At 51.3% G+C, this 21,387-nt stretch overlaps 2 protein-coding genes across 2 annotated transcripts in view; both read left to right on the forward strand.

The window, feature by feature from the left end:
- SPDYC (speedy/RINGO cell cycle regulator family member C) overlaps positions 1 to 9,210 on the forward strand; it is a 40,949-nt gene extending 31,739 nt beyond the window's left edge. Inside the window, exon 7 of the mRNA XM_066252000.1 lies at positions 9,129 to 9,210. Coding sequence (XP_066108097.1) covers positions 9,129 to 9,172 — 44 coding nt within the window. The 3' untranslated portion in view covers positions 9,173 to 9,210. The remainder of the gene's footprint in view (positions 1 to 9,128) is intronic.
- Positions 9,211 to 10,980: 1,770 nt separating this feature from the next.
- The window catches only part of CAPN1 (calpain 1), a 29,156-nt gene continuing 18,749 nt past the window's right edge, over positions 10,981 to 21,387 (forward strand). Inside the window, exons 1-10 of the mRNA XM_066252005.1 lie at positions 10,981 to 11,456; positions 12,155 to 12,422; positions 12,581 to 12,650; positions 12,917 to 13,035; positions 14,504 to 14,637; positions 14,726 to 14,894; positions 16,485 to 16,568; positions 16,841 to 16,926; positions 17,267 to 17,341; positions 17,481 to 17,641. Coding sequence (XP_066108102.1) covers positions 12,156 to 12,422; positions 12,581 to 12,650; positions 12,917 to 13,035; positions 14,504 to 14,637; positions 14,726 to 14,894; positions 16,485 to 16,568; positions 16,841 to 16,926; positions 17,267 to 17,341; positions 17,481 to 17,641 — 1,165 coding nt within the window. The 5' untranslated portion in view covers positions 10,981 to 11,456; position 12,155. The remainder of the gene's footprint in view (positions 11,457 to 12,154; positions 12,423 to 12,580; positions 12,651 to 12,916; positions 13,036 to 14,503; positions 14,638 to 14,725; positions 14,895 to 16,484; positions 16,569 to 16,840; positions 16,927 to 17,266; positions 17,342 to 17,480; positions 17,642 to 21,387) is intronic.

Genomic DNA, 21,387 nt, shown 5'->3' on the forward strand with positions numbered 1-21,387 from the left:
CACCATTTTTCAAATAATTTGGGGTCTAAAAACTGGGTGCATCTTATACAGTGGTTGTAGGGTTTTTTACTTGCATTTCCCACTTTTTCACACTTGTTTTTGTGCTCGTTGTTGAAGATACACATGAGAACAAGCTAATGGATGAGAGTTTTGACAGTGATGAGGACTCGTATGAATTTTATGATGAATAAAACTTGATTCAATAACTTTATGTAATACTTTTTTTTTTTCTTTCAAATTTCGGCCCCCAAATTAAGGTGCGTCTTATACATGGGAAATATACAGTAGTCAGTGTTGGCAAGTTGGAGAATTGGTATAGAAAAACCACATGGATTTGGTATCTAGGGGGATAAAACACATTTGGTGTGAGAAGTAGTGTCAGAAAAAAGACACCACAGCAAATATGCATATATGTCTCAACCCCCCTTTTTAAAAGTCAGGTAGAATTCCATGCCTCCCCTTATGTACTCATTAACATTTTGAAGATGGTTCACACATCCTTTTTGACAGGATAGTGCTTCTCTAGGAAAGGACCATAGTGTAACTTGAGCCTCATTCTTTTTTTTTTTTTAACTTGTTCCTTATTGATCAATATTTAAGTTGTTTCCAGACTTTTGCTACTTCAAACAGTACTACAGAGAGTCACTAAAACTTTGTAAAGACATTTTTTTAAATTTTCAGACTATTTTATTATTTTATTGATTGATTTTAGAGAGACAGAGAGAAGAAGAGGGAGAGAAAGAGAGAGAAGCATTCACTTTTTGTTCCACTTAGTTGTGCATTCATTGGTTGCTTCCTGTCTGTGCCCTGACCAGGATCGAACCTGCAACTTTGATATTTCAGGATGACACTCTAACCCAGTGTTTTTCAGTGAGCGCTTTGCAGACCAGTCTGCCAGAAATTTCATGCTGATCTGCAGAGGAGTTAGCCACCCGATGCTGTATGAAGATTATAGACCCAATGATCTTAGTGAAATTCACTTATGCTCAGAGTGATTTCTGCCTTAGTGGTCCCCAAAAGAATTCTATTTTTACCAGTCCCCAAAGTGTAAAAAAGATTGAAAACCACTGCTAACCAACTGAGCTAGCCAGCTGAGCTAGGTGGCTAAGACTTGTTATTCAAATGTGAAAATATATCTCTGGATTGAGTTCCTAGAAGAATTGCTCAACCACAGGCCAAGTCAAAATTGTCATTTTGATGATTTTTGCCAAATGTCCTTCTATGGAGGCCATCAGCATCCTGTCCTTCACCTCCAGCAGTACATGTGAAGGCTCTTTTCCAGAACACTCACCAATAGTGAGGTACCTGATTTTTTAAAAGATTTTATTTATTTATTTATTTATTTATTTATTTATTTATTTATTTATGACAGATAGAAAGAGAGACAGAGAGGGACAGATAGGGACAGACAGACAGGAAGAGAGAGAGAGAGAGAGATGAAAAGCATCAATTCTTCGTTGTGGCATCTTATTTGTTCATTGATTGCTTTCTCATATGTGCCTTGATGGCGGGGGGGGGGGCTACAGTAGAGCAAGTGACCCCTTGCTCAAGCTAGTGACCTTGGACTCAAGCCAGCAACCTTGGGCTTCAGGCCAGCGACTTTGGACTCAAGGCAGCGACCATGGGGTCATATCTATGACCCACGCTCAAGCCAGCAACCCTGCGCTCAAGCCAGATGAGCCTGTACTCAAGCCTACGACCTTGGGGTTTCAAATCTGGGTCCTCTGCATCCCATTCTGATATTCTATCCACTGTGCCACTGCCTGAGCACGCTTAAGATTTTATTTATTGATTTTACAAAGAAGAGAGAGAGAGGGAAAGGGGGACAGAGCGGGAAGTGTTAACTCGCAGTAGTTGGTTCTCGTGTGCACCTTGACCAGGCAAGCCCAGGGTTTCCAACCCACAACCTCAGCATTCCAGGTTGATGCTTTATCCACTGTGCCACCACAGGTCAGGATGGGGTACCTGATTTTATATCTTTTTTTTTTTCCGAAGTGAGGGTGGCAGACAGATAGACTCCCGCATGCACCCAACCGAGATCCACCTGGCATGCCCACCAGGGGTGATGCTTGGCCCCTCTGGAGCATTGCTGCACTGCAACTGGAGCCATTCTAGCACCTGAGGTGGAGGCCATGGAGCTGTCCTTAGTGCCTGGAGCCAACTTTGCTCCCATGGAGCCTTGGCTGCTGGAGGGGAAGAGAGAGACAGAGAGGAAGGAGAGGGGGAGGGGTGGAGAAGCAGATGAGCGCTTCTCCTGTGTGCCCTAGCCGGGAATCGAACCCTGGACTCCCGTACGCCAGGCTGATGCTCTACCACTGAGCCAGCCGGCCAGGGCTCTTGGTGAAGTTTTAATTTGTATTGCTTTTTCTTCTGAGTGAGTTTAAGCATTGTTTCATATATTTAAGAACTGTTTGTCTTTTCTGTGACCTGTCCTTGCTTTTGCCCATTTTACTGGTATTTTGGTTTCTGATTGACATGTAAAAGTTTGAAGGAAAAATAGCCTTTTAGGATGTGAACTGTGTTTACTTCAGTTTACCATTTTGACTTCATGGTACAGATTTTTAAATGTGGTGAAATTGATTTTTGTGTGGCTTCTAGGGTTTTTAAAATTTAATTTAATTTATTTATTTATTTATTTTTTATAAATAAATTTTTATTTTAATGGGGTGACATCAATAAATCAGGGTACATATAGTACATATATTCAAAGAAAACATGTCCAGGTCATCTTGTCATTCAATTCTGTTGCATACATTTAACCCAAAGTCAGATTGTCCTCCGTCACCCTCTATCTAGCCCTCTTTGTGCCCCTCCCCACCCCTCCCCCTCTCCCTCCTTCTCTCCCCCTGCCCCCCATAACCACCACACACTTGTCCATGTCTCTTAGTCTCATTTTTATGTCTCACCAATGTATGGAATCCCGCAGTTCTTGTTTTTTTCCGATTTACCCATTCTATTCCGTACAATGTTATCAAGATCCCACCATTTTGTTGTAAATGATCCGATGTCCTCATTTCTTATGGCTGAATAGTATACCATGGTGTATATGTGCCACATCTTCTTTATCCAGTCCTCCATTTTTTTTTACAGTGATTAAAGCCTTTAAGCAAACTCTTGGCCAATACAGCAAGAATCCATAAAAGAGTAGTGTCCTTAACATGTTCACCAAGTCCAAGTTGGCCCCAACACCATGCCAAATCCCTGAAAAATGCAACCCAACCCCAGTTCAGTCCGTTGGGAGCTGTCACAAGGAGCAGGAGTCCAGGAAAAGTCCACATCCAGGAAAAGTCCGCATGGCACTGGAATTGTCACAATTCTATACTTTGCTGCTCATGTCCAAGTCTCAATGACTGCTGCTTCTAGCTGGTAATGATTCAGGTAGACTGGAAAAGCCATCTGCAGCATGTGTGGAGATGGAGCTTCTGTTCTCCTCTGCCTGGAGAGATGAGACCAGGTTGCTTTTCCCTGGAGCTCTGTGACTGTGGCTTGGTAAAGAGAACCTTGGGATACACTAAGCTGGGTGGCAGAGGTAGATTCATAATAGAAGTTAGCAAAAGGTGGAAAGAGAGCTCTAAATTAGGAGTAGGTACTAGCCTGAAATATGAGTGGGGCATTGAGGTAGGAGGAATAAAGGAAACACTATATATTAAACAAAGCAGCAGAAAATAGGACTATCAACACCCACAACAGAGATCTTCAAGGGAAGAATAAAAAACCTGACTATTTAGGCAAAACATAGCTAAGTGGCCCTTGTGCAAATGAGATCAGTTTACCTGCTTCTTGGAAGAAATAACTTAGGCTCATCCACAGTGTCGTAGATGGGGCCGACGGCCCTGGGCACCTTTAGCCTTCAGTGGCAAACCCCAGCATTTTGGGCAAGATTAGGTCATAGGTGGCTGGAGCAGGGCTGGAAGAGACTGAACCCTCTCTTAGAGGAGCAAGGGAGGAGCCTACCTTCCAGTGTCCCTGTTTCCTCACAGCAGAGGCATGGAAGTCTGGCAGGCTTTAGCTCAATGACCTTCCTTTCCACTATTGAAGCAGGACCCAGATGGAATCCTATGAGACCCCCTTTGGGGCATTGGAGCCTTTAAGGGCGTATCCTAAAAGCTGGTAGCTCCCCTGATCTCTATTGGGCTTTTTCTGCCTCTTGGTATCTTAAAGGCCATGCTCAGAAGATCTCGCTGAGGGGTTTGAGGATCCCCATGCACCTATATAAATCTTTTCCATATATCTGGAGCTATTTGGAAAAAGACATATGTATTTATTTTTTACAGAGACAGTGAGTCAGAGAGAAGGATAGATAGGGACAGACAGACAGGAACGAAGAGAGATGAGAAGCATCAATCATTAGTTTTTTGTTGTGCATTGCAACACCTTAGTTGTTCATTGATTGCTTTCTCATATGTGCCCTGACCGCGGGCCTTCAGCAGACTGAGTAACCCCTTGCTGGAGCCAGTGACCTTGGTTTCAAGCTGGTGGGCCTTTTGCTCAAACCAGATGAGCCCATGCTCAAGCTGGCGACCTCGGGGTCTCAAACCTGGGTCCTCTGCATCCCAGTCCGACACTCTATCCACTGCACCACCGCCTAGTCAGGCAGCTTCTAGGTTTTGTGTCATAGTAAAAAGAACATTTTTCCACATTGAATGACTAAAAATGCTTCTCCTTAGCTCCTGGCTGTCTTCTTCTTTTCATTTTTTATGTTTAAATTTTGAGTTCATCTATAATTTATTACATACAAAATTTCCTCCCATTTTCCTAACGGTTTTGATAGAAAACCTCATCTTTAAATATTAAAGATGCATACTTGACATACAATAAACCACATGTGTGTACAATGTACAGTTTTTTTTGTTTGTTTGTTTGTTTGTTTTTGTATTTTTCTGAAGCTGGAAACGGGGAGAGACAATCAGACAGACTCCTGCATGAGCCCGACCAGGATCCACCCGGCATACCCACCAGGGGGCGATGCTCTGCCCCTCTGGGGCATCGCTCTGTCGCGACCAGAGCCACTCTAGCCCCTGGGGCAGAGGCCAAGGAGCCATCCCCAGCACCCGGGCCATCTTTGCTCCAGTGGAGCCTCGCTGGGGGAGGAGAAGAGAAAGATAGAGAGGAAGGAGAGGGGGAGGGGTGGAGAGGCAGATGGGCGCCTCTCCTGTGTGCCCTGGCCGGGAATCGAACCCAGGACTTCTGCACGCCAGGCCGACGCTCTACCACTGAGCCAACCGGCCAGGGCTCTTTCTCTTTTTTAAAGGTAGACATGCCCTGGCCAGATAAATCAGTTGGTTAGAGCAGTGGTCCCCAACCCCCGGGCCACGGACCGGTACCGCTCCGTGGGTCATTTGGTACCGGTCTGCAGAGAAAGAATAAATAACTTACATTATTTCCGTTTTATTTATATTTAAGTCTGAATGATGTTTTATTTTTAAAAAATGACCAGATTTCCTCTGTTACATCTGTCTAAGACTCACTCTTGACTCTTGTCTTGGTCACGTGATACATTTATTTGTCCCACCCTAAAGGCCGGTCCATGAAAATATTTTCTGACATTAACCAGTCCATGGCCCAATAAAGGTTGGGGACCACTGGGTTAGAGCATTGTCCCGAAGCACAGAGGTTGCTGGTTCAATCCCTGGTCAGGGCACACACAGGAACAGATTGATATTTCTCTTTCTCTCCCTTCCTCTCATTAAAATCCATTAAAAAAAAAGATTAAAGGTAGACTGCCTGACTAGTGGTGGTGCAAAGGATAGAGCATTGGCATGGGATGCTGAGGTCCCTAGCTAGAAACCCCGAAGTTGCTGGCTTGAGCACAGGGTTGCTGACTTGAGCACAGAATCGTCATGACCCCAAAGTCGCCAGCTTGAACCCAAAGGTCTCTGGCTTGAGGAAGGGGTCACTGGCCAGGGCACATATGAGAAGTAATCAATGAACAGCTAAAGTGAAGCAACTACAAATTGATGCTTCTCATTTCTCTCCTCTCTCTCTTTCTCTTCCTGCCTCTCTCTCTCAAATAAAAAATGAAAAAAAAATTTAATGGTAGACTTTATTTTTCAGAGCAACTTGAGATTTACAGAAAAATTGCTCAGAAGGTAGAGAGAATTCCCACATACCCCCTCTCCCTCTGGACACTGTTTCTTCTGTTATTAACATCTTTTATTACTGTGGTGCATTTGTTACATCGGATGTACCAATATTGATACATTATTAGCTAAAGCCCACAGTTTGCATTAAGATTCACTCTTAGTATTGTACATCATATGAGTTTGACAAATGCATAACGTCATATATCCACCATCACAGTATCATGCAGAATACTTTCACTGCCCTAAAAATGCCCTGTGCTCCCCTTATCCATTCCTTCCCTGTCCCCTAAAGCCCTGCAACCACTGATCTTTTTATCTCTAGTTCTGCCTTCGCCAGAAGGTCATGTAGTTGAACTCATATAGAATGTGGTTTTCCATACAAGCTTCTTTTACTTTCAGTATGCACTTGAGGTTCTGACATCTTTCTGTAGCTTAATTTGTGTTTATTGTCAAATATATGTTTAATTTCTTTTAAGAAACTGAGAAACTGCCTGACCGGGCGGTGGCGCAGTGGATAGAGCGTCAGACTGGGATGCCGAGGACCCAGGTTCGAGACCCCAAGGTTGCCAGCTTGAGCGTGAGCTCATCTGGTTTGAGCAAGGCTCACCAGCTTAGATCTAAGGTCGCTGGCTCGAGCAAGGGGTTACTCAGTCTTCTGTAGCCCCATGGTCAAGGCACATACGAGAAAGCAATCAATGAACAACTAAAGTGTCACAACGAAAAACTAATGATTGATGCTTCTCATCTCTCTTCGTTCCTCTCTGTCTGTCCCTGTCTATCCCTCTCTCTGACTTTCTCTCTGTCTCTCTCTCTAAAAAAAAAAAAAAGAAACTGAGAAACTATTTTCCAAAGTAGTCATATCATTCTCTATTCCCACCAGCAGTGTATGAGGGGTCCGGCTGCTCCATATCCTTGCAAACACTTGGTATGATGATCAGTCTTTATTTCATTTGATTTTTTATAATCAATCTTTTTAATATTAGCCATTCTAGTACATGTGTAATGGTCATTCTTCTAGGTGTGTGTGTGTGTGTTATTTTGTTTATTTTTTTATTTTTTTATTTTAGCAACAGAGGAAGGAAGGGAGGAAGGGAGGGAGGGAGGGAGGGAGGGAGGAAGGGAGGGAGAGAGGAAATAGGAACATTGAGGTGCTCCTGTATGTGCCCTGACCAGGAATTGAACCAGCAACCTCTGTGCTTTGGGATGGTGCTCTAATCAATTGAGCCCAGCCAGGGTTGGTCCTTCTAGTTTTAATTTGCATTTCTCCTGTGAATAATGTGTTGAGCAGTTTTCATGTTTTATTTACCATTCACATATCTTTTTAGGAGAGAGGCAGGGGGAGAGAGACAGAGAGACAGAAACATGTAACTGTTCCTATGTGCCCTGACTGGGGATCGAACCAGCAACCTCTGTGCTTCGGGATGACACTCCAACCAAGCAGAACCAAGCTATCTGGCCAGGGCTTCACTTTTTATTGATTGATTGGTTTTTAGAGAGACAGAGAGAGGAAGGGAGAGAGGGAGGGGGAACGCAAGCATTTACTGTCCTACTCAGTCTGCATTTTTCGGTTGCTTCCCATGTGTGCCCTGACTGAGGATTGAACCCGCAACCTTGTTTTTTGGGGATGACAATCTCAACCGACTGAGCTAACCAGCCAGAGCCCATAATAGTACTTTTTAAAGAGCAAAAGCTTTTTTATTTATTTTGTCCTGGCTGGACAACTAGGTTGGTTCGAGCATTGTCTCAACATGCAGAGGTTTCAGGTTTGATCCCTGCTCAGGGCACATACAGGAGCAGAGTGATGTTCCTGTCTCTCCTTTCCTCCCTCTCTAAATTCCATCAATGCATTTAAAATTAATAAAACTAAATTAAAAGGTTTTATTTTGATGAAGTTTAACTTTTTCCTTTTATTTTTTGTGCCTTATGTGTCATATTTAAGAAATCTTTGCCAAACCTAAGATTGTTAAGATCTTTCCTACATGCCCTGGCCAGCTATCTCAGTTGGTTAGACTGAGCATCATCCTAATGTGCAGAGGTTGCTGGTTCAGTCCCTGGTCAGGGCACATGCAGGAACAGATTGATGTTTCTCTCTCTCTCTGTGTGTGTGTGTGTGTGTGTGTGTGTCTCTCTTGAAAACCAATACCTGTAAATAAAAAAAAATTTTAAAGATTTTTCCTGGCCTTGGCCGGATAGCTCAGTTGGTTAGAGCATCATCCCAAAGCACAGATGGTGCCAGTTTGATCCCCGGTCAGGACAGAGGAAAGGATAAATGTTTCTGTCTCTCCCTTCCTCTCTGGCTAAAATAAATTAAAATTTTTTTCTACTCTTTCTTCTAGAAGTTTTCTAGTTTTAGGGTTTACATTTACATGTATAGCCTGACCTGTGGTGGCGCAGTGGATAAAGCGTAGACCTGGAATGTGGAGGTTGCGGGTTCTAAACCCTGGGCTTGTCCCGTCAAGGCACATATAAGAAGCAACTACTAATAGTTGATGTTTCCCGCTCCTCCCCACCTTTCTCTCTCTCTATCCTCTCTCAAAAATCAATAAAATGAAAAAAAAAACACCCAACTAGGCATATAAATCAGTGAGATAAATTCTGACATGTTGTATCCTCAAGTTATCAAGTCCGCCTATTTCTCTCTTGTGCACATCACCTCTCCAGTTGGAGCACCATTCTCTTTCCATGGTCTCTTATCTGGACTCCCTGCTTCCTCTCTCGCCCACTCAAACCACTCCAATGCATCCTCCTCCTTCTTTGCACAAGTACGAACTCAAGTAGAATAAAATCTAAACTCCTAGGGCCTACCCATCCTTGCCATAATGCTTGCCTTCCTTTTTCTCTCTCTGCTTGATCAACACTGAGTATATTCTTATTCCTCTACTGTGCCAAGGCAATGTCCCCTACTGCTGCCTTAGCTCCCTGTGTCTGATTTATGCCTACTCTAACTCCTACACTAGACAGGGCTTCAATTATGCACTTCCTTGGTGCTAATTCTTCTTTCAGCTAACTAGGGGTAATAATTGAGTTGGTGTCTGCCTCTTTCAGAGGTGCCTGAGGCCATGGGTCTTCACCCTCTTATGCCCAGGTGAACACAGTGCCTTGTACATATAAGAGGTGACCAGTGTCCACTTGAACAATGGAACACCGGAGCTGTGACAGGTGTGTGAACGTGATTCTGGGGGTTGTGGGACACAGGTTGAGCCAGAGTGCTTTGGCGGAGGGGTGATCGCTGGTACCTATCCAGAGCAACTTTCCTCTCCCAAGACCCTGTTTCCTGTGATTTTTTAATTTTTTAATCAAGTGAGAGGCAGGGAGGCGGAGAGACAGACTCCCGCATGTGCCCCAATTGGGGCAACTCCCATCTGGGGCTGATGTTCTGCCCATCTGGGTAGCTGCTCCGTTGCTTGGCAACTGAGCTATTTTAGTGCTGAGGCAAGGCCATGGAGCCATCCTCAGCACCCAGGGCCAACTTGTTCATTCGAGAGCCGTGGCTGCTAGAGAAGAAGAGAGAGAGAGGGAGGAAGGAGAGGGGGAGAAGTAGATAGTTGCTTCTCCTGTGTGTCCTGACTGGGAATCAAACCCAAGACTTCAGCTTGCCAGGCTGACACTCTACTGCTGAGCCAAACGGCCAGGGCTGTTCCCTGTGATCAAATCACAAAGAATGCTTGAAGTTTCCCTCATTGGCATGTGTACTCCTCACGTGTGGAGCTTTGCACCTGTTTTCTGTTAGGAACACTGTCACAGCACCTCACTACCTAGTTAACTCCTCCTTGTCCATCAGGACTCAACTTTCTTAATTCCCCAAACTGGACCAGCCTTTCCCCAGCAGGGGCTGGTCTGCCTTAGTCATGGGTCTGCTGTAAAGACCTGCCAGAGGGTTGAGTCACGATTGGACACATAAATGCTGAATGGGTGAAGAGTAAAGGAACCAGAAGCTGGTTCCAGACCTGACTCATCAGGTGAGGGACCTCAGCAAGTCACACCCTATCAGGTTTCAGTTTTCCTCATTTGTAAATGGGGCGTGACAGTAAAGTCAGATTAGATGAGTAGTTCTTTACCTCCTTGGGGTCATGGGTCCTAAAATCCCAGGAGAGCTATGCACTCTTTCCCCCACAAAATGCTTCTGTACACTTCCTATAAAAGCTGCAACAGCTGGGGGCCCAAGGCCACTGAGAGGACCTGAGCAGGGGAATCGCCACTGTCCTCTCCCTAACCCCATGGCTCTTCAACTTGACGCAGTTCGGGACGCAAGATCTCTGGGTCCTGGGTGGGCCTGCTGTCCTGCTCGCAGCCTCTGCCGCCCCCTCCTGGGTAAGACGGCATATGGACGCTCCCTGGATGGTGAGCCGAGGTCTAGGGGCAAAGGGCAGGCATACCCATCTCTCGCAGCTGCCCATTTCAATAAAGTCCCACAGTGCATGAGAAAGATGGGCCCCACAACTGCTCCTCTACGTCCTATTCGCTGCGCGAACAGGGAAGCCAGGCTGGCAGGAGAAGGGACTCACCCAAGGTCACGCAGCGAGCCGCGGCCTAGGGGCCGCCTCCCCGCGCCCCGCGCTCCGCGCTGACGCATGGAGCCGCTAAGGCCGGGGGAGCGCCCTGAGCCTGTTCCTTGGGGCGAGGGGTTGGTGAGGGCGGAGAGCCAGCTCTGCCCGGGAACCAAGCTGCGGCGCGGCCCCGGCGGGGTGGGGCTGCCGTTTGCCGAGCGTCCGGCAGGGGTCGGTTCGCAGCCAGCCCGGCCCCTCGGCCAAGCAGCTGCCGCACAGCCAGAGGTAATCTCGGCCGGGCGGCCGGGACTCCGGGTAGGGGTGGAGGGGTGGAGGGACAGCTGCGACCGCGCGGAGCAGGGCCCCGGGGGCGGGGCCCGGGGCTGCCGGGGGCGGTGCGGCAGGGAACGCCAGCGCCCGGGAATGCCCCCCGGGGCCACCGCGCCTGGGTGGGGCTGCCCGGCCCTGCAACTCGAGCTGCTGCCCCTGGTTAAAAATACCCCCTGCCCTGCCCCCTCCCTCTCCTCGGTGGTGCCCTTCGGTCCAGGCCCCAGCCTCCCCACCCCGACAGGCGCTGGCCCCTCCCCGGGGACAGCCCTGCCTTTGGCTAATTTGTCCCCGCGGGGAGTTTGGCCGCCGACCCGCGGAGGAAGGGGCGGGAAGACACCGTCAGAGAGATAGTCAGGGAAGGTGCCCGGGAGATAAGGGGAGCCGAGAGGAAGCGGGGTAGCAGCCGGAGGAGAAAGGAGAAGAGGGAGGGAAGAGGGCGGAGGAGCCGGGAGGAGGGCGGGGAGGAGCGCTCTTCCTGGTTGGGCCCTGCCCTGAGCTGCCACCGGGCGAGCCAGCCGCTGGGATCGCAGCGACCCCCCAAACACTCCTCCTCCAGGTAAGGAGCTGAGTGGCGGGGCCGGGATTCCTGCTCCCGGCCCCTGCTCCCGGGCTGAGGGGCTGCCCCTACCCTGCCCCTACCCTCTGAGCGCCGGGGACAGGGTCCCGGGCTCGGGCAGCCGCACAGCCCAGGCGCCCGCCCCAGCCTGAGCTGCCCATTGTCTCCGGAGGCTGGGCTGGGGGAACGCTGGAGGGGAAGGGGCTGAGGACCGACGCCTGATCACCCAGCCTGTCTCAGTGGTTTAGGGACGGGACCCCGACTGCCTGGCGTTCTCAGCCCTCCAGCCGGGAAAGGGGCAGTGAGTAAGAGCTTGACTGGTTTGGGGAGGGGTTTACAGGCAGGCCAATAGGGTCAAAGAGGCCTTTCCTGGGGTCTTCAACCTTCCTGGTTCCCAGTGTTATCTCGGGCTCCGCCCTGCCACACCTGGCAGGCTGGCTGACCACAGGACTGCGGCCATGGACAAGGGGCCCTGGGAAAGGAGAGGTGGTAGCGCTGTGTGGGAGTAGGGAGGTGGTGCCGGCACACCAGTGGCTGGGTAGTACCTCTCCTGGGAGCAGAGGGAGGTGGCAGAGAGTCCTGAGTTCTGCAAGGGGAGAAACCCCAGGTCTGGGGAGGAAGGGTGGGAAGGGGCAGGCAGGAGCTCCAGTTCTAGTCTCAGGAAGACCTGGGTCTGAGCAGGTCTGTCTGCCCCGCAGGATGGCTGAGGAGATCATCACCCCAGTGTACTGCACCGGGGTGTCCGCACAAGTGCAGAAGCAGCGTGCCAAGGACCTGGGCTTGGGCCGCCATGAAAATGCCATCAAGTACCTAGGCCAGGACTATGAGCAGCTGCGGGCTCAGTGCCTGCAGAGTGGGGTCCTCTTTCGTGACGATGCCTTCCCCCCAGTGACTCAGAGCCTGGGCTACAAGGACCTGGGCCCTAACTCCTCTAAAACCTATGGTATCAAGTGGAAACGTCCCACGGTGAGAGGGGCTACCATGGGTGGGACTCGGTTTAACCCCATCCTGAGTGAGGAATGGGAACAGGACTCCAGGTCCCTAGTGGGGAGTGGGTTCGGGGTGGCTGGGTTCCAGTTTCTGGGAGGGTCTGGCCCAGAGACAGGACTCTGGGTCTCTTGCAGGAGCTGCTCTCAAACCCCCAGTTCATCGTGGACGGAGCCACCCGCACAGACATCTGCCAGGGAGCGCTGGGTAGGCCCTAGGGTGTTCTGGGTATTTTTTCCATAGGAGTTCCCTATGCCCGTTCCTTCTGGCTCTGCCCCAACCCCTCCCTCCCACAAGCTCAGACAGGCGCTGGCTATCAGTGCTGGGGCTGGTTTGCCTAGATTCCTGGGGCTTTTCTGTAAGTTGAGGGGTATGCCTCCCAGGGAACCCCAGGTTCTCCCCAGCACGGGCAAGCATGTGCACCTCTGGGAGCAGAGGACTAGAGCAGGCCTGACGTGGGTCTCCAACCCCAGGGGACTGTTGGCTCCTGGCTGCCATCGCCTCTCTCACACTCAATGACACTCTCCTGCACCGAGTGGTTCCACATGGCCAAAGCTTCCAGGATGGCTATGCCGGCATCTTCCATTTCCAGGTGAGGAGCAGGGGGTGGGAGAGGGCGTGAGCAGCAGCCACTGGAGAAGAGGCGGATGATGGTCCGCAGCCTGAAGTTAGGGCTCAGAGCCACATGCTGCAGGGCCAGCCCTCCCTCTAGAAAGTATCTGACCTCTTGAGGCCGTCTAGGATCTGTCATGTGTGAAATGATTGGGCAGGTATTTTGGCTGGCAATTTTCCTGGGTGGTTTTGCATATCAGGAAGAAAGTGCTTAGAAGAGTAGAAAGATCTCTTGTGTTATATCCTGTGGGCCGAATCCTTTTCTCTCCCCAGGGTCTCAGTCCCCCCCCCCCCTTTTTTTAAATGAGAGTTCTGGGTTGAAACAGACCAGCACACGTGGCTCTCCACTCGCGGTGTCAGTCTCCCTCCCCACCTCCCTACCTCCAGCTCCTCTGGCCTTTGGCATCTTCTATCCTCTGGCAGAGCCCTGCAGAAAAAGGACTTGGGATCAAGTCTTTTTAAACCAGCTTTTCTTGATGTTGTTTGTGCACTGAGCCCATTTTTCAAGTCATACTAATGAGTTCTTTATAAGTTGGTGTTGGGAGACACACTCCCCTGGCAACCCTGGATGACACTCTCTGGCCCCGGTGGCCCCCAGCCTGCCCTGCGGACTCCTGGGTGTCCTCCTTTGACCTAGTCAGGAAGCCCCCTGACCATACTCCATCCTCACCCACCTTGGGGTGGCAGGACCCACAGGGTCCTTGGTGCAATCCACGTTGGCCAAGTGCCATACCTGCCAGGCTACCTGCTGGGGCTTGACCTCACCGCTCCTTTTCCTCCCCCTTCCCTCACTCTCCGATCCTTCCCTCCCTGCCTCTTTTGGTGGTCCACAGCCCGCCCCCATCACCACCACCACTGGCGGTGCTCCTTGGCCCACCAGCTCCCCTTCCCCCACTGTCCTGCAGCCTTCTTTCCCCATAGTGTTGGGTTGATTCTGGCCCCAGGTGACCTGGCTGCTCCCTGGGGAACCTGGCCCTCTGGCCTCTCTGAAGTAAACCCCATGATTGCAGGAACCCCGCGCATCTTGTGGCTCAAGGATCTGGATGTTATGTTGTTGGTCCACACCCACTTTACATATGGATCTTTCCCCCCACCCTTACATACACACACATCCTAGCCTAGCATGAGGAGGGGAGAGGTAGGGACGTGTCCCAAAGGGGGCTAGTTCCCGGAGAGCCCTGGCGGGAGCTCTCCAACCTCTCCACACCTGCGGGGACACCTGGGTCTGTTTCTGAAATGTCAGCAGTACCGCTCTTTTAGGGCAGCTTTCCCTTCATGCCTGGGCTAGTGTTCCTCGCGAAGAAGGTACTGCTGTCCCCTTTTATGGATAGGGAAACTGAGGCTGGGAGGGGCTAGATGGTCTAGTAAGTAACAGGCTGAGGCTTGGCCTCAGGCCCGGGAGATCCTGAAGCAGGTACTGACTGTGTTCCCTCCCCGTCCACGCGCAGCTGTGGCAGTTCGGGGAGTGGGTGGACGTGGTTGTGGATGACCTGCTGCCCATCAAGGACGGGAAGCTGGTGTTTGTGCACTCTGCCCAAGGCAACGAGTTCTGGAGCGCCTTGCTTGAGAAGGCCTATGCCAAGTGAGTAGGGACCCAGGGGACAGCTGCAGGCCACCCCGGGTGCAGTGTCCTACGGGGCGCCAGAGCACTGACCTGGGGCCCCCCACAGGGTGAACGGCAGCTACGAAGCCCTGTCGGGGGGCAGCACCTCGGAGGGCTTTGAGGACTTCACAGGTGGCGTCACCGAGTGGTATGAGCTGCGCAAGGCACCCAGCGACCTCTACCAGATCATCCTCAAAGCCCTGGAGCGGGGCTCCCTGCTGGGCTGCTCCATCGACGTGAGTGCGCCCAGCCGGGCCCTCAGCCCTGCCCCTCATCCCCCAACCTGTGACCTGGAATCTTATTGTCCAGCAGTTCCCTCTCCCAGCCCAGCCCAGCCCAGCCTTATCCTCTCCCTCCCCCTCCCCCTCTCCCTCCCCCTCCCACTCTTCTTCACCTTCTCCCTCCCACTCTTCTTCACCTTCTCCCTCCCCGTCATCCTCAACCAGCCTCATCCTCACCTTCTCCCTCACCCTTATCCTCATCCTCACCTTCTCCCTCACCCTCTTCATCCTTACCCTTATCCTCATCCTCACCTTCTCTCTCACCCTTATCCTCATCCTCACCTTCTCCCTCACCCTCATCTTCATCCTCACCCTTATCCTCATCCTCACCTTCTCTCTCACCCTCATCTTCATCCTCACCTTCTCCCTCACCCTTATCTTCATCCTCACCTTCTCTTTCACCCTCATCTTCATCCTCACCTTCTCCCTCACCCTTATCCTCATCCTCACCTTCTCCCTCACCCTCATCTTCATCCTCACCCTTATCCTCATCCTCACCTTCTCTCTCACTCTCATCTTCATCCTCACCTTCTCCCTCACCCTTATCCTCATCCTCACCTTCTCCCTCAACCTCATCCTCATCCTCATCCTCACCTTCCCCCTCACCCTCACCTTCATCCTCACCCTCACCCATCCTCACTGTCACCTTCATCTTCCCCCTTCCCCTCATCCTCACCTTCATCCTCCCCCATTCTCCCCCTCCCACTCGCCATCCTCATCCTCACCTTCATCTTCACCCTTCCCCTCCCTGTCACCCCCATTCTCCCCCTTACCTTCACCCATTCTTATCCTCCCCCTCCCCCTCTCTACTTCCCCCTCCCCTTCACCCTGCCCCTCATCCTCCCTTCCCCTCCCCTCCCCCTCCCCCAGGCTTTGCTCCAGACCCATCTCCCACCACACATCTGGGTCCTCACCCAGCCTCACCCAGCCCTGCCCTCCCATCATTCTACACCTCCATGCCTGGCTCCCTCCCCATCCTTCCTTTCCCCCAAACTTCAGACTTTGGCTTGTCTTTCCGTCCTTCTGCTCCTTATTCCTGTGTTCTAATGCCATGCCCATCGCTGTCCAGCTCACCAGCTCAGACCCCAGCTCCTGCTCGGTCCAGCTCCGTCAGCCCCGCCTCCCTCCTGCACTCTGCACTCACTCCTGTCCTGCTTCTGTGTTCCCATGACTCATCTCAGACCTCATCGTTGATAACACGCTCCACCCCCACCACCAACTGCATCCTCAACTCTAACTCCGTGTGTTTGCATGGCGTCTGGCTAGCTTTGGCCAGAAGCATTATTGGGGTACTCAGGTTCCCCACCATTGGTGATGTTGGTGAGGTATTTGGGCATCCCCCCTTCTAGGGGCAGCACTGATATGTGGAGGTGTTGGGTTAGATAGGGTCAGGGTCCCTGCCTGCCATTCCCAATAACTGTTATATGTGCGAGTGTGAATGTCTAAGACCCAGGTGCTCTGGGCTCATCTCTTACCTGGGGCGGTGGGGGTGCTGACCAGGTCCCTGGAAGCTCACTCCTGACCATAGCATGTGTCTTTCTGCAGATCTCCAGTGTTCTGGACATGGAGGCTGTCACCTTCAAGAAGCTGGTGAAAGGCCACGCCTACTCGGTGACTGGAGCCAAGCAGGTACTGCGGGGCCTTTCCTGCAGGGTAGTGCCCTGTGGTCAGGGCAGTGGAAGGGGCTGGCTCTCCTGTAGTAGCACCTTGTCTGTCTCCTGGGGACTCATATTCTGAGGTGTCTACCTCAGCCTGCTTGATTCACTGTAGTTTGTGTACATAGCTGCTTTTTCATGATGTTTCTGGCGGGGTGTGGTGCTGGGTACCGAACAGGGTGTGAGGTGGGAAGGAGTGTTAATGTGCGTGCCGGAAACGGGCACTGATGGGAGCTCCGGGAACAGGTGAACTACATGGGCCAGATGGTGAGCCTGATCAGGATGCGGAACCCCTGGGGCGAGGTGGAGTGGACGGGAGCCTGGAGCGACGGGTGAGCGGCCGTGGGCACTGGCCGGGGAGGCTGGGGGAGGCTGATCAGTGCCACTGGCATGTCTGCTTAGGGCTCTGCCAGCCTGTGGTGGGCTCAGGATGGAGCAGAGGGGCCCGTCTCTATGTTACTGGGTCTATGGACCGAGCTCAGGAACCACTTGGACCCCTGTGCCCAGCCTGTGAGCATCCTCAGGGCATCTGACCCAGCCGGGACAAGGCAATCCCTGGAACTGGGATCTTGGAGCTTGACCTTGACCTGGGCTAGGGGAGGACAGGCCCCAGGGACAGAGGCCAGGCAGGCCAGTGCCCGCCAGTCCCTGGCAGTGCCCTTTTCCCCACAGCTCCTCAGAATGGAACAATGTGGACCCTTATGAACGGGAGCAGCTCCGGATCAAAATGGAGGATGGGGAGTTCTGGTGAGCAGCTCCCTCCTGGGTCTGGCCCCTCTTGGGTCCTTGTGCCCCACTTCTCAAACACACACAAACCCAGCATGTGCCATATTCCTGTGTGTCCTGGCTGGGGACCATGGCTCACCTCTGCACCTTGATGTCACAGGATGTCATTCCGAGACTTCATGCGTGAGTTCACCCGCCTGGAAATCTGCAACCTGACGCCTGACGCCCTCAAGAGCCGAGTGTTCCGGAAATGGAACACCACCCTCTACGAAGGCACCTGGCGGAGGGGGAGCACCGCAGGGGGCTGCCGGAACTACCCAGGTGACCTGACCGGGCTGTATGGGGCGTGGGGCACACGGGGCTGGGGGCTGGGCCCTGCTGCCTCCTGGCTCAAATGCCTCGGCAAGGCACGTGCTCTGAGCCTCACTTCCTCACTCGTAAGATAGGAATGGTTGTGTTGATCTCCCAGCTTTGCTTTGAGGAGTAAAAGATTGAATGACCTTGTACGATTTAAAGAGCCACACTTGCCTCACCATCCTGGGGCCTGAGCCCAGGGTGCTAACCAGGGAAGAAGACTTTGTTGCCATCCAGGCACCTCCTGTCACTCTTTGGCGGAGACCTTCCTCCCGGCCCACAGTCTTCCTCCCTGCCTCCTCGCACACCTTCCTCCGGGCTTCTAGATCCGTGCTGATGAATCGGTCTGCTGCCTGCGGCAACCTTCACCTTCATGCTTCCAGCCGGCACCCTGAGAGCACCCTGGAGCTGTTGCAAACTCCCTCTCTGATCTCGCCATTGGCCCCCTCTGACCTGGCCTTCATCACCTTTGTCCCTCTCTGACTGCCATCCGCCCTTGCAGCGCCCTCCCCGCAGCCTTCAGCCTCAGTGCCAGTCTGGTCTGTTGAACCCACCCCTTGTGCACTGCCCTCCATCGCCCACCTGTCCTCCCCTTATCAGGTTCGAGTCATCATGTTAGTCTTGCCCCGAGAACTCTCCGTTTCCTGGCTCCAGGCTCCCTGAGCTCCTCTCGCTTGGCATAAGCACATAACTAGTTGAACCCTCCTCCCAACTCCGGAACCACTGAATGGTGGCTGGAGAGAAATCACACAACTGGGGCCGTATTTTCCCTGTAAGTAAATTCATGGTTACAAACCACAAATGAGCCCCTGGCAGTTCTACTGCTTGTCAGCCTTGTCCCCACTGTCTCCACAGACTTCCCTCCGCTACCGCTCATCCGCCTGCCTGGCCTGGCCTGGCCTGCTACCGAAAGAAAGCCCTCGTCGTGCAGGGCACCCCCTCACACTTCCACCTCCGTCCTCCGGCCTGTCTGGGCCTGGGCTGTCTTTGCTGCTTTCCCTCCTGTGACTGGCAGTATCCCTGCTTTGGGGGCCCCGACCTCTCTTCAGGACCCAGTTTCCCCTCAGCTCTGAAAGCCTTGCTCCTTCGCCCATCACCTCTCGTGTCATTCTGCAGAATCGTCCGTCTTCAAACAAGGCAGAGCTTTCTTTACCTCACTTCCTCACCCGTTTCTCTGCTCCCCTTCAAAGCAGAGTTTCTCAGGAATTGCCACACTTCTGTTTCCTTTCTTACTTCTTTTCGGTTTTTAACCCCCTCCAGTCCAGCTGCCGTCCTCCCCACGATGCTGCAACCGCTCTTTTGAGGGTCATTCACAGCTGTGGCTCTGCCAAGCCCGCCACGGCCACCCTCGCACCCCGCGCCCTCTGGCAGCTCTCAGCTGGCTCACAGCCCTCCTGTTTGAAGCCTTCTTCTCCCTCATAGGGATCCAGTTTCAGTTTTTCCCCAAATAAGTAACCGCTGTTTCCTGTCCCACTGTTGAGATACGTGTCCTTTCCTCACGCCCTGCCCTGTGGTGCCAGCAGCATCACAGAGCTCCCGCATATGTGTGGGTCTGTTTGGGCTCACCATTCCATCCCTTGGTCTGTCCCTCTGCCAACAGCATCAGCATCTTGACCTAGTTGCTATAGATTTGTAAGAAGTCCTGCTATTGGACAGGGTCAATTTCTTCTTCAGAAGTTTCTTAGCTATTCTCTTTTTCTTTTTTTTGTGTGAGAGAGATGAGAAGCATCAACTCATAGTTGCGGCACTTTAGTTGTTCATTGATTGCTTTCTCAAATGTGCCTTGAGCGGTGCTGGGGGGGGCTCCATTCGAGAGCCAGTAACCCATTGCTCAAGCCAGCAACCTTGAGCTTCAAGCCAGGGACCCCTGAGCTAAAACCAGTGACCATGGGGTCATGTCAGTGATCCCACACTCAAGCCAGCGACCTCAAGGTCTCGAACTTGGGGCCTCAGTGTCCCAGGTCGAGGCTCTGCTCACTGCGCCACCAGCGGACAGGCCTCTTAGTCTTCTTGCACTTTATTTTTCCATGTGAGTTTTAGAATCAGCTTACCAAGTCCTACAAAACACCATTTTGAGAATTCAGTTTGGAATAGCATTGGATCTATAGATCAGTTTGGGTAGAATGGCCGTCATGACCATTTTGAGTCTTATTTAAGAGGGGATGCAATAGTCCCTCTGTATCTGTGTTTTTGCTTTTAGCAGTTTCAGTTATCCACAGTTGACTGCTGTCTGAAAGTATTACATGGAGAATTCCAAAATAAACAATTCTTAAGTTTGAAATTACGAGCCATTCTGAATAGCAGGATGAAAGCTGGGCAGGCCCGCCCAGGCTGTGAATCATCCCTTCGATCAGCACGTTCGCTCTGTATCTGCCACCTGCCCGCTAGTCGCTCAGTGCAGTCTAGGTTATTGGAGCCGCTGCCGTAGTATCACAGTGGTTGTGTTCAAGTAGTCCTTACACTCGTCTGATGCTACATCACGATGCCCACATCATTCACCTCCCTTCATCTCATCACATAGGCATTGTGACACCTCATGTCATAAAAAGAAGGGTAAGACCTGACCAGGCGGTGGTGCAGTGGATAAAGTGTCGGACTGGGATGCGGAGGACCCAGGTTCGAGACCCCGAGGTCGCCAGCTTGAGCGCGGGCTCACCTGGCTTGAGCAAAACTCACCAGCTTGGACCCAAGATCGCTGGCTTAATCAAGGGGTTACTCGGTCTGCTGAAGGCCCGCGGTCAAGGCACATATGAGAAAGCAATCAATGAACAACTAAGGTCTCGCAACAAAAAACTGATGATTGATGCTTCTCATCTCTCTCCGTTCCTGTCTGTCTACCCCTCTCTCTGACTCACTCTGTCCCTGTAAAAAAAAAAAAAAAAGTGAGTACAGTATAAGATTATGAGACAGAGAGACCACATTCACATAACTTTTATTACACTATATTGTTATAATTATTCTTTTATTAGTAGTAACGGTTGGTACTCTCTTACTGTGCCTGATTTGTAAATTAAACATCATAGGTATGTTTCTATGGGGGAAAACATAGAACATATAGGGCTTGATACTGTCCACAGTTTCAGGCATCCATTGGGGTCTGGGAACATATGTCCCACAGATAAGGGAGGACTACTGTATATCTCTATTTTGGCATTCTTTTATGTCTTGCTCAAAATTTGATAATGTTCATCATAAAGGGCTCATACATCCTTTTGGTTTTTATTAAGTGAAAGGAGGGGAGGCAGAGACAGACTTTCACTAGCCACCACCAGGATCCAGCTAGCAAGCCCTGTTTGGGGTGATGCTCTGCCCATCTGGGGTTTTGCTCCATTGCTCAGCAACTGAGCTCTTCTTAGTGCCTGAGTTGGAGGCCAGGGAGTCATCCTCAGTGCCTCAGGCCAACTCGCTCCAATCTCCAATCTAGTGATGGCTGCAGGAGGAAAAGAGAGAGAGGGAGAGAAGTGAGAAAGGGAGGGGTGGAGAAGCAGATGGGTACTTCTCCTGTGTGCCCTGATCGGGAATCGAATTCGGGACATCCACAGGCCATGCCGATGCTCTGCCACTGAGTCAAGCAGCCAAGGGCTTGTTTCTTTATTTTTAAATTGAATTTATTGAGGTGACATTGGTTAATAAAATAATATAGGTTTCAGGGGTACAAGTCTCTAATACATCATCTATATATTGTATATGTTCACCACCCCAAGTCAAGTCTC

Source organism: Saccopteryx bilineata, chromosome 1 (genome assembly GCF_036850765.1).
Source record: "Saccopteryx bilineata isolate mSacBil1 chromosome 1, mSacBil1_pri_phased_curated, whole genome shotgun sequence".
Classification (NCBI taxonomy): domain Eukaryota; kingdom Metazoa; phylum Chordata; class Mammalia; order Chiroptera; family Emballonuridae; genus Saccopteryx; species Saccopteryx bilineata.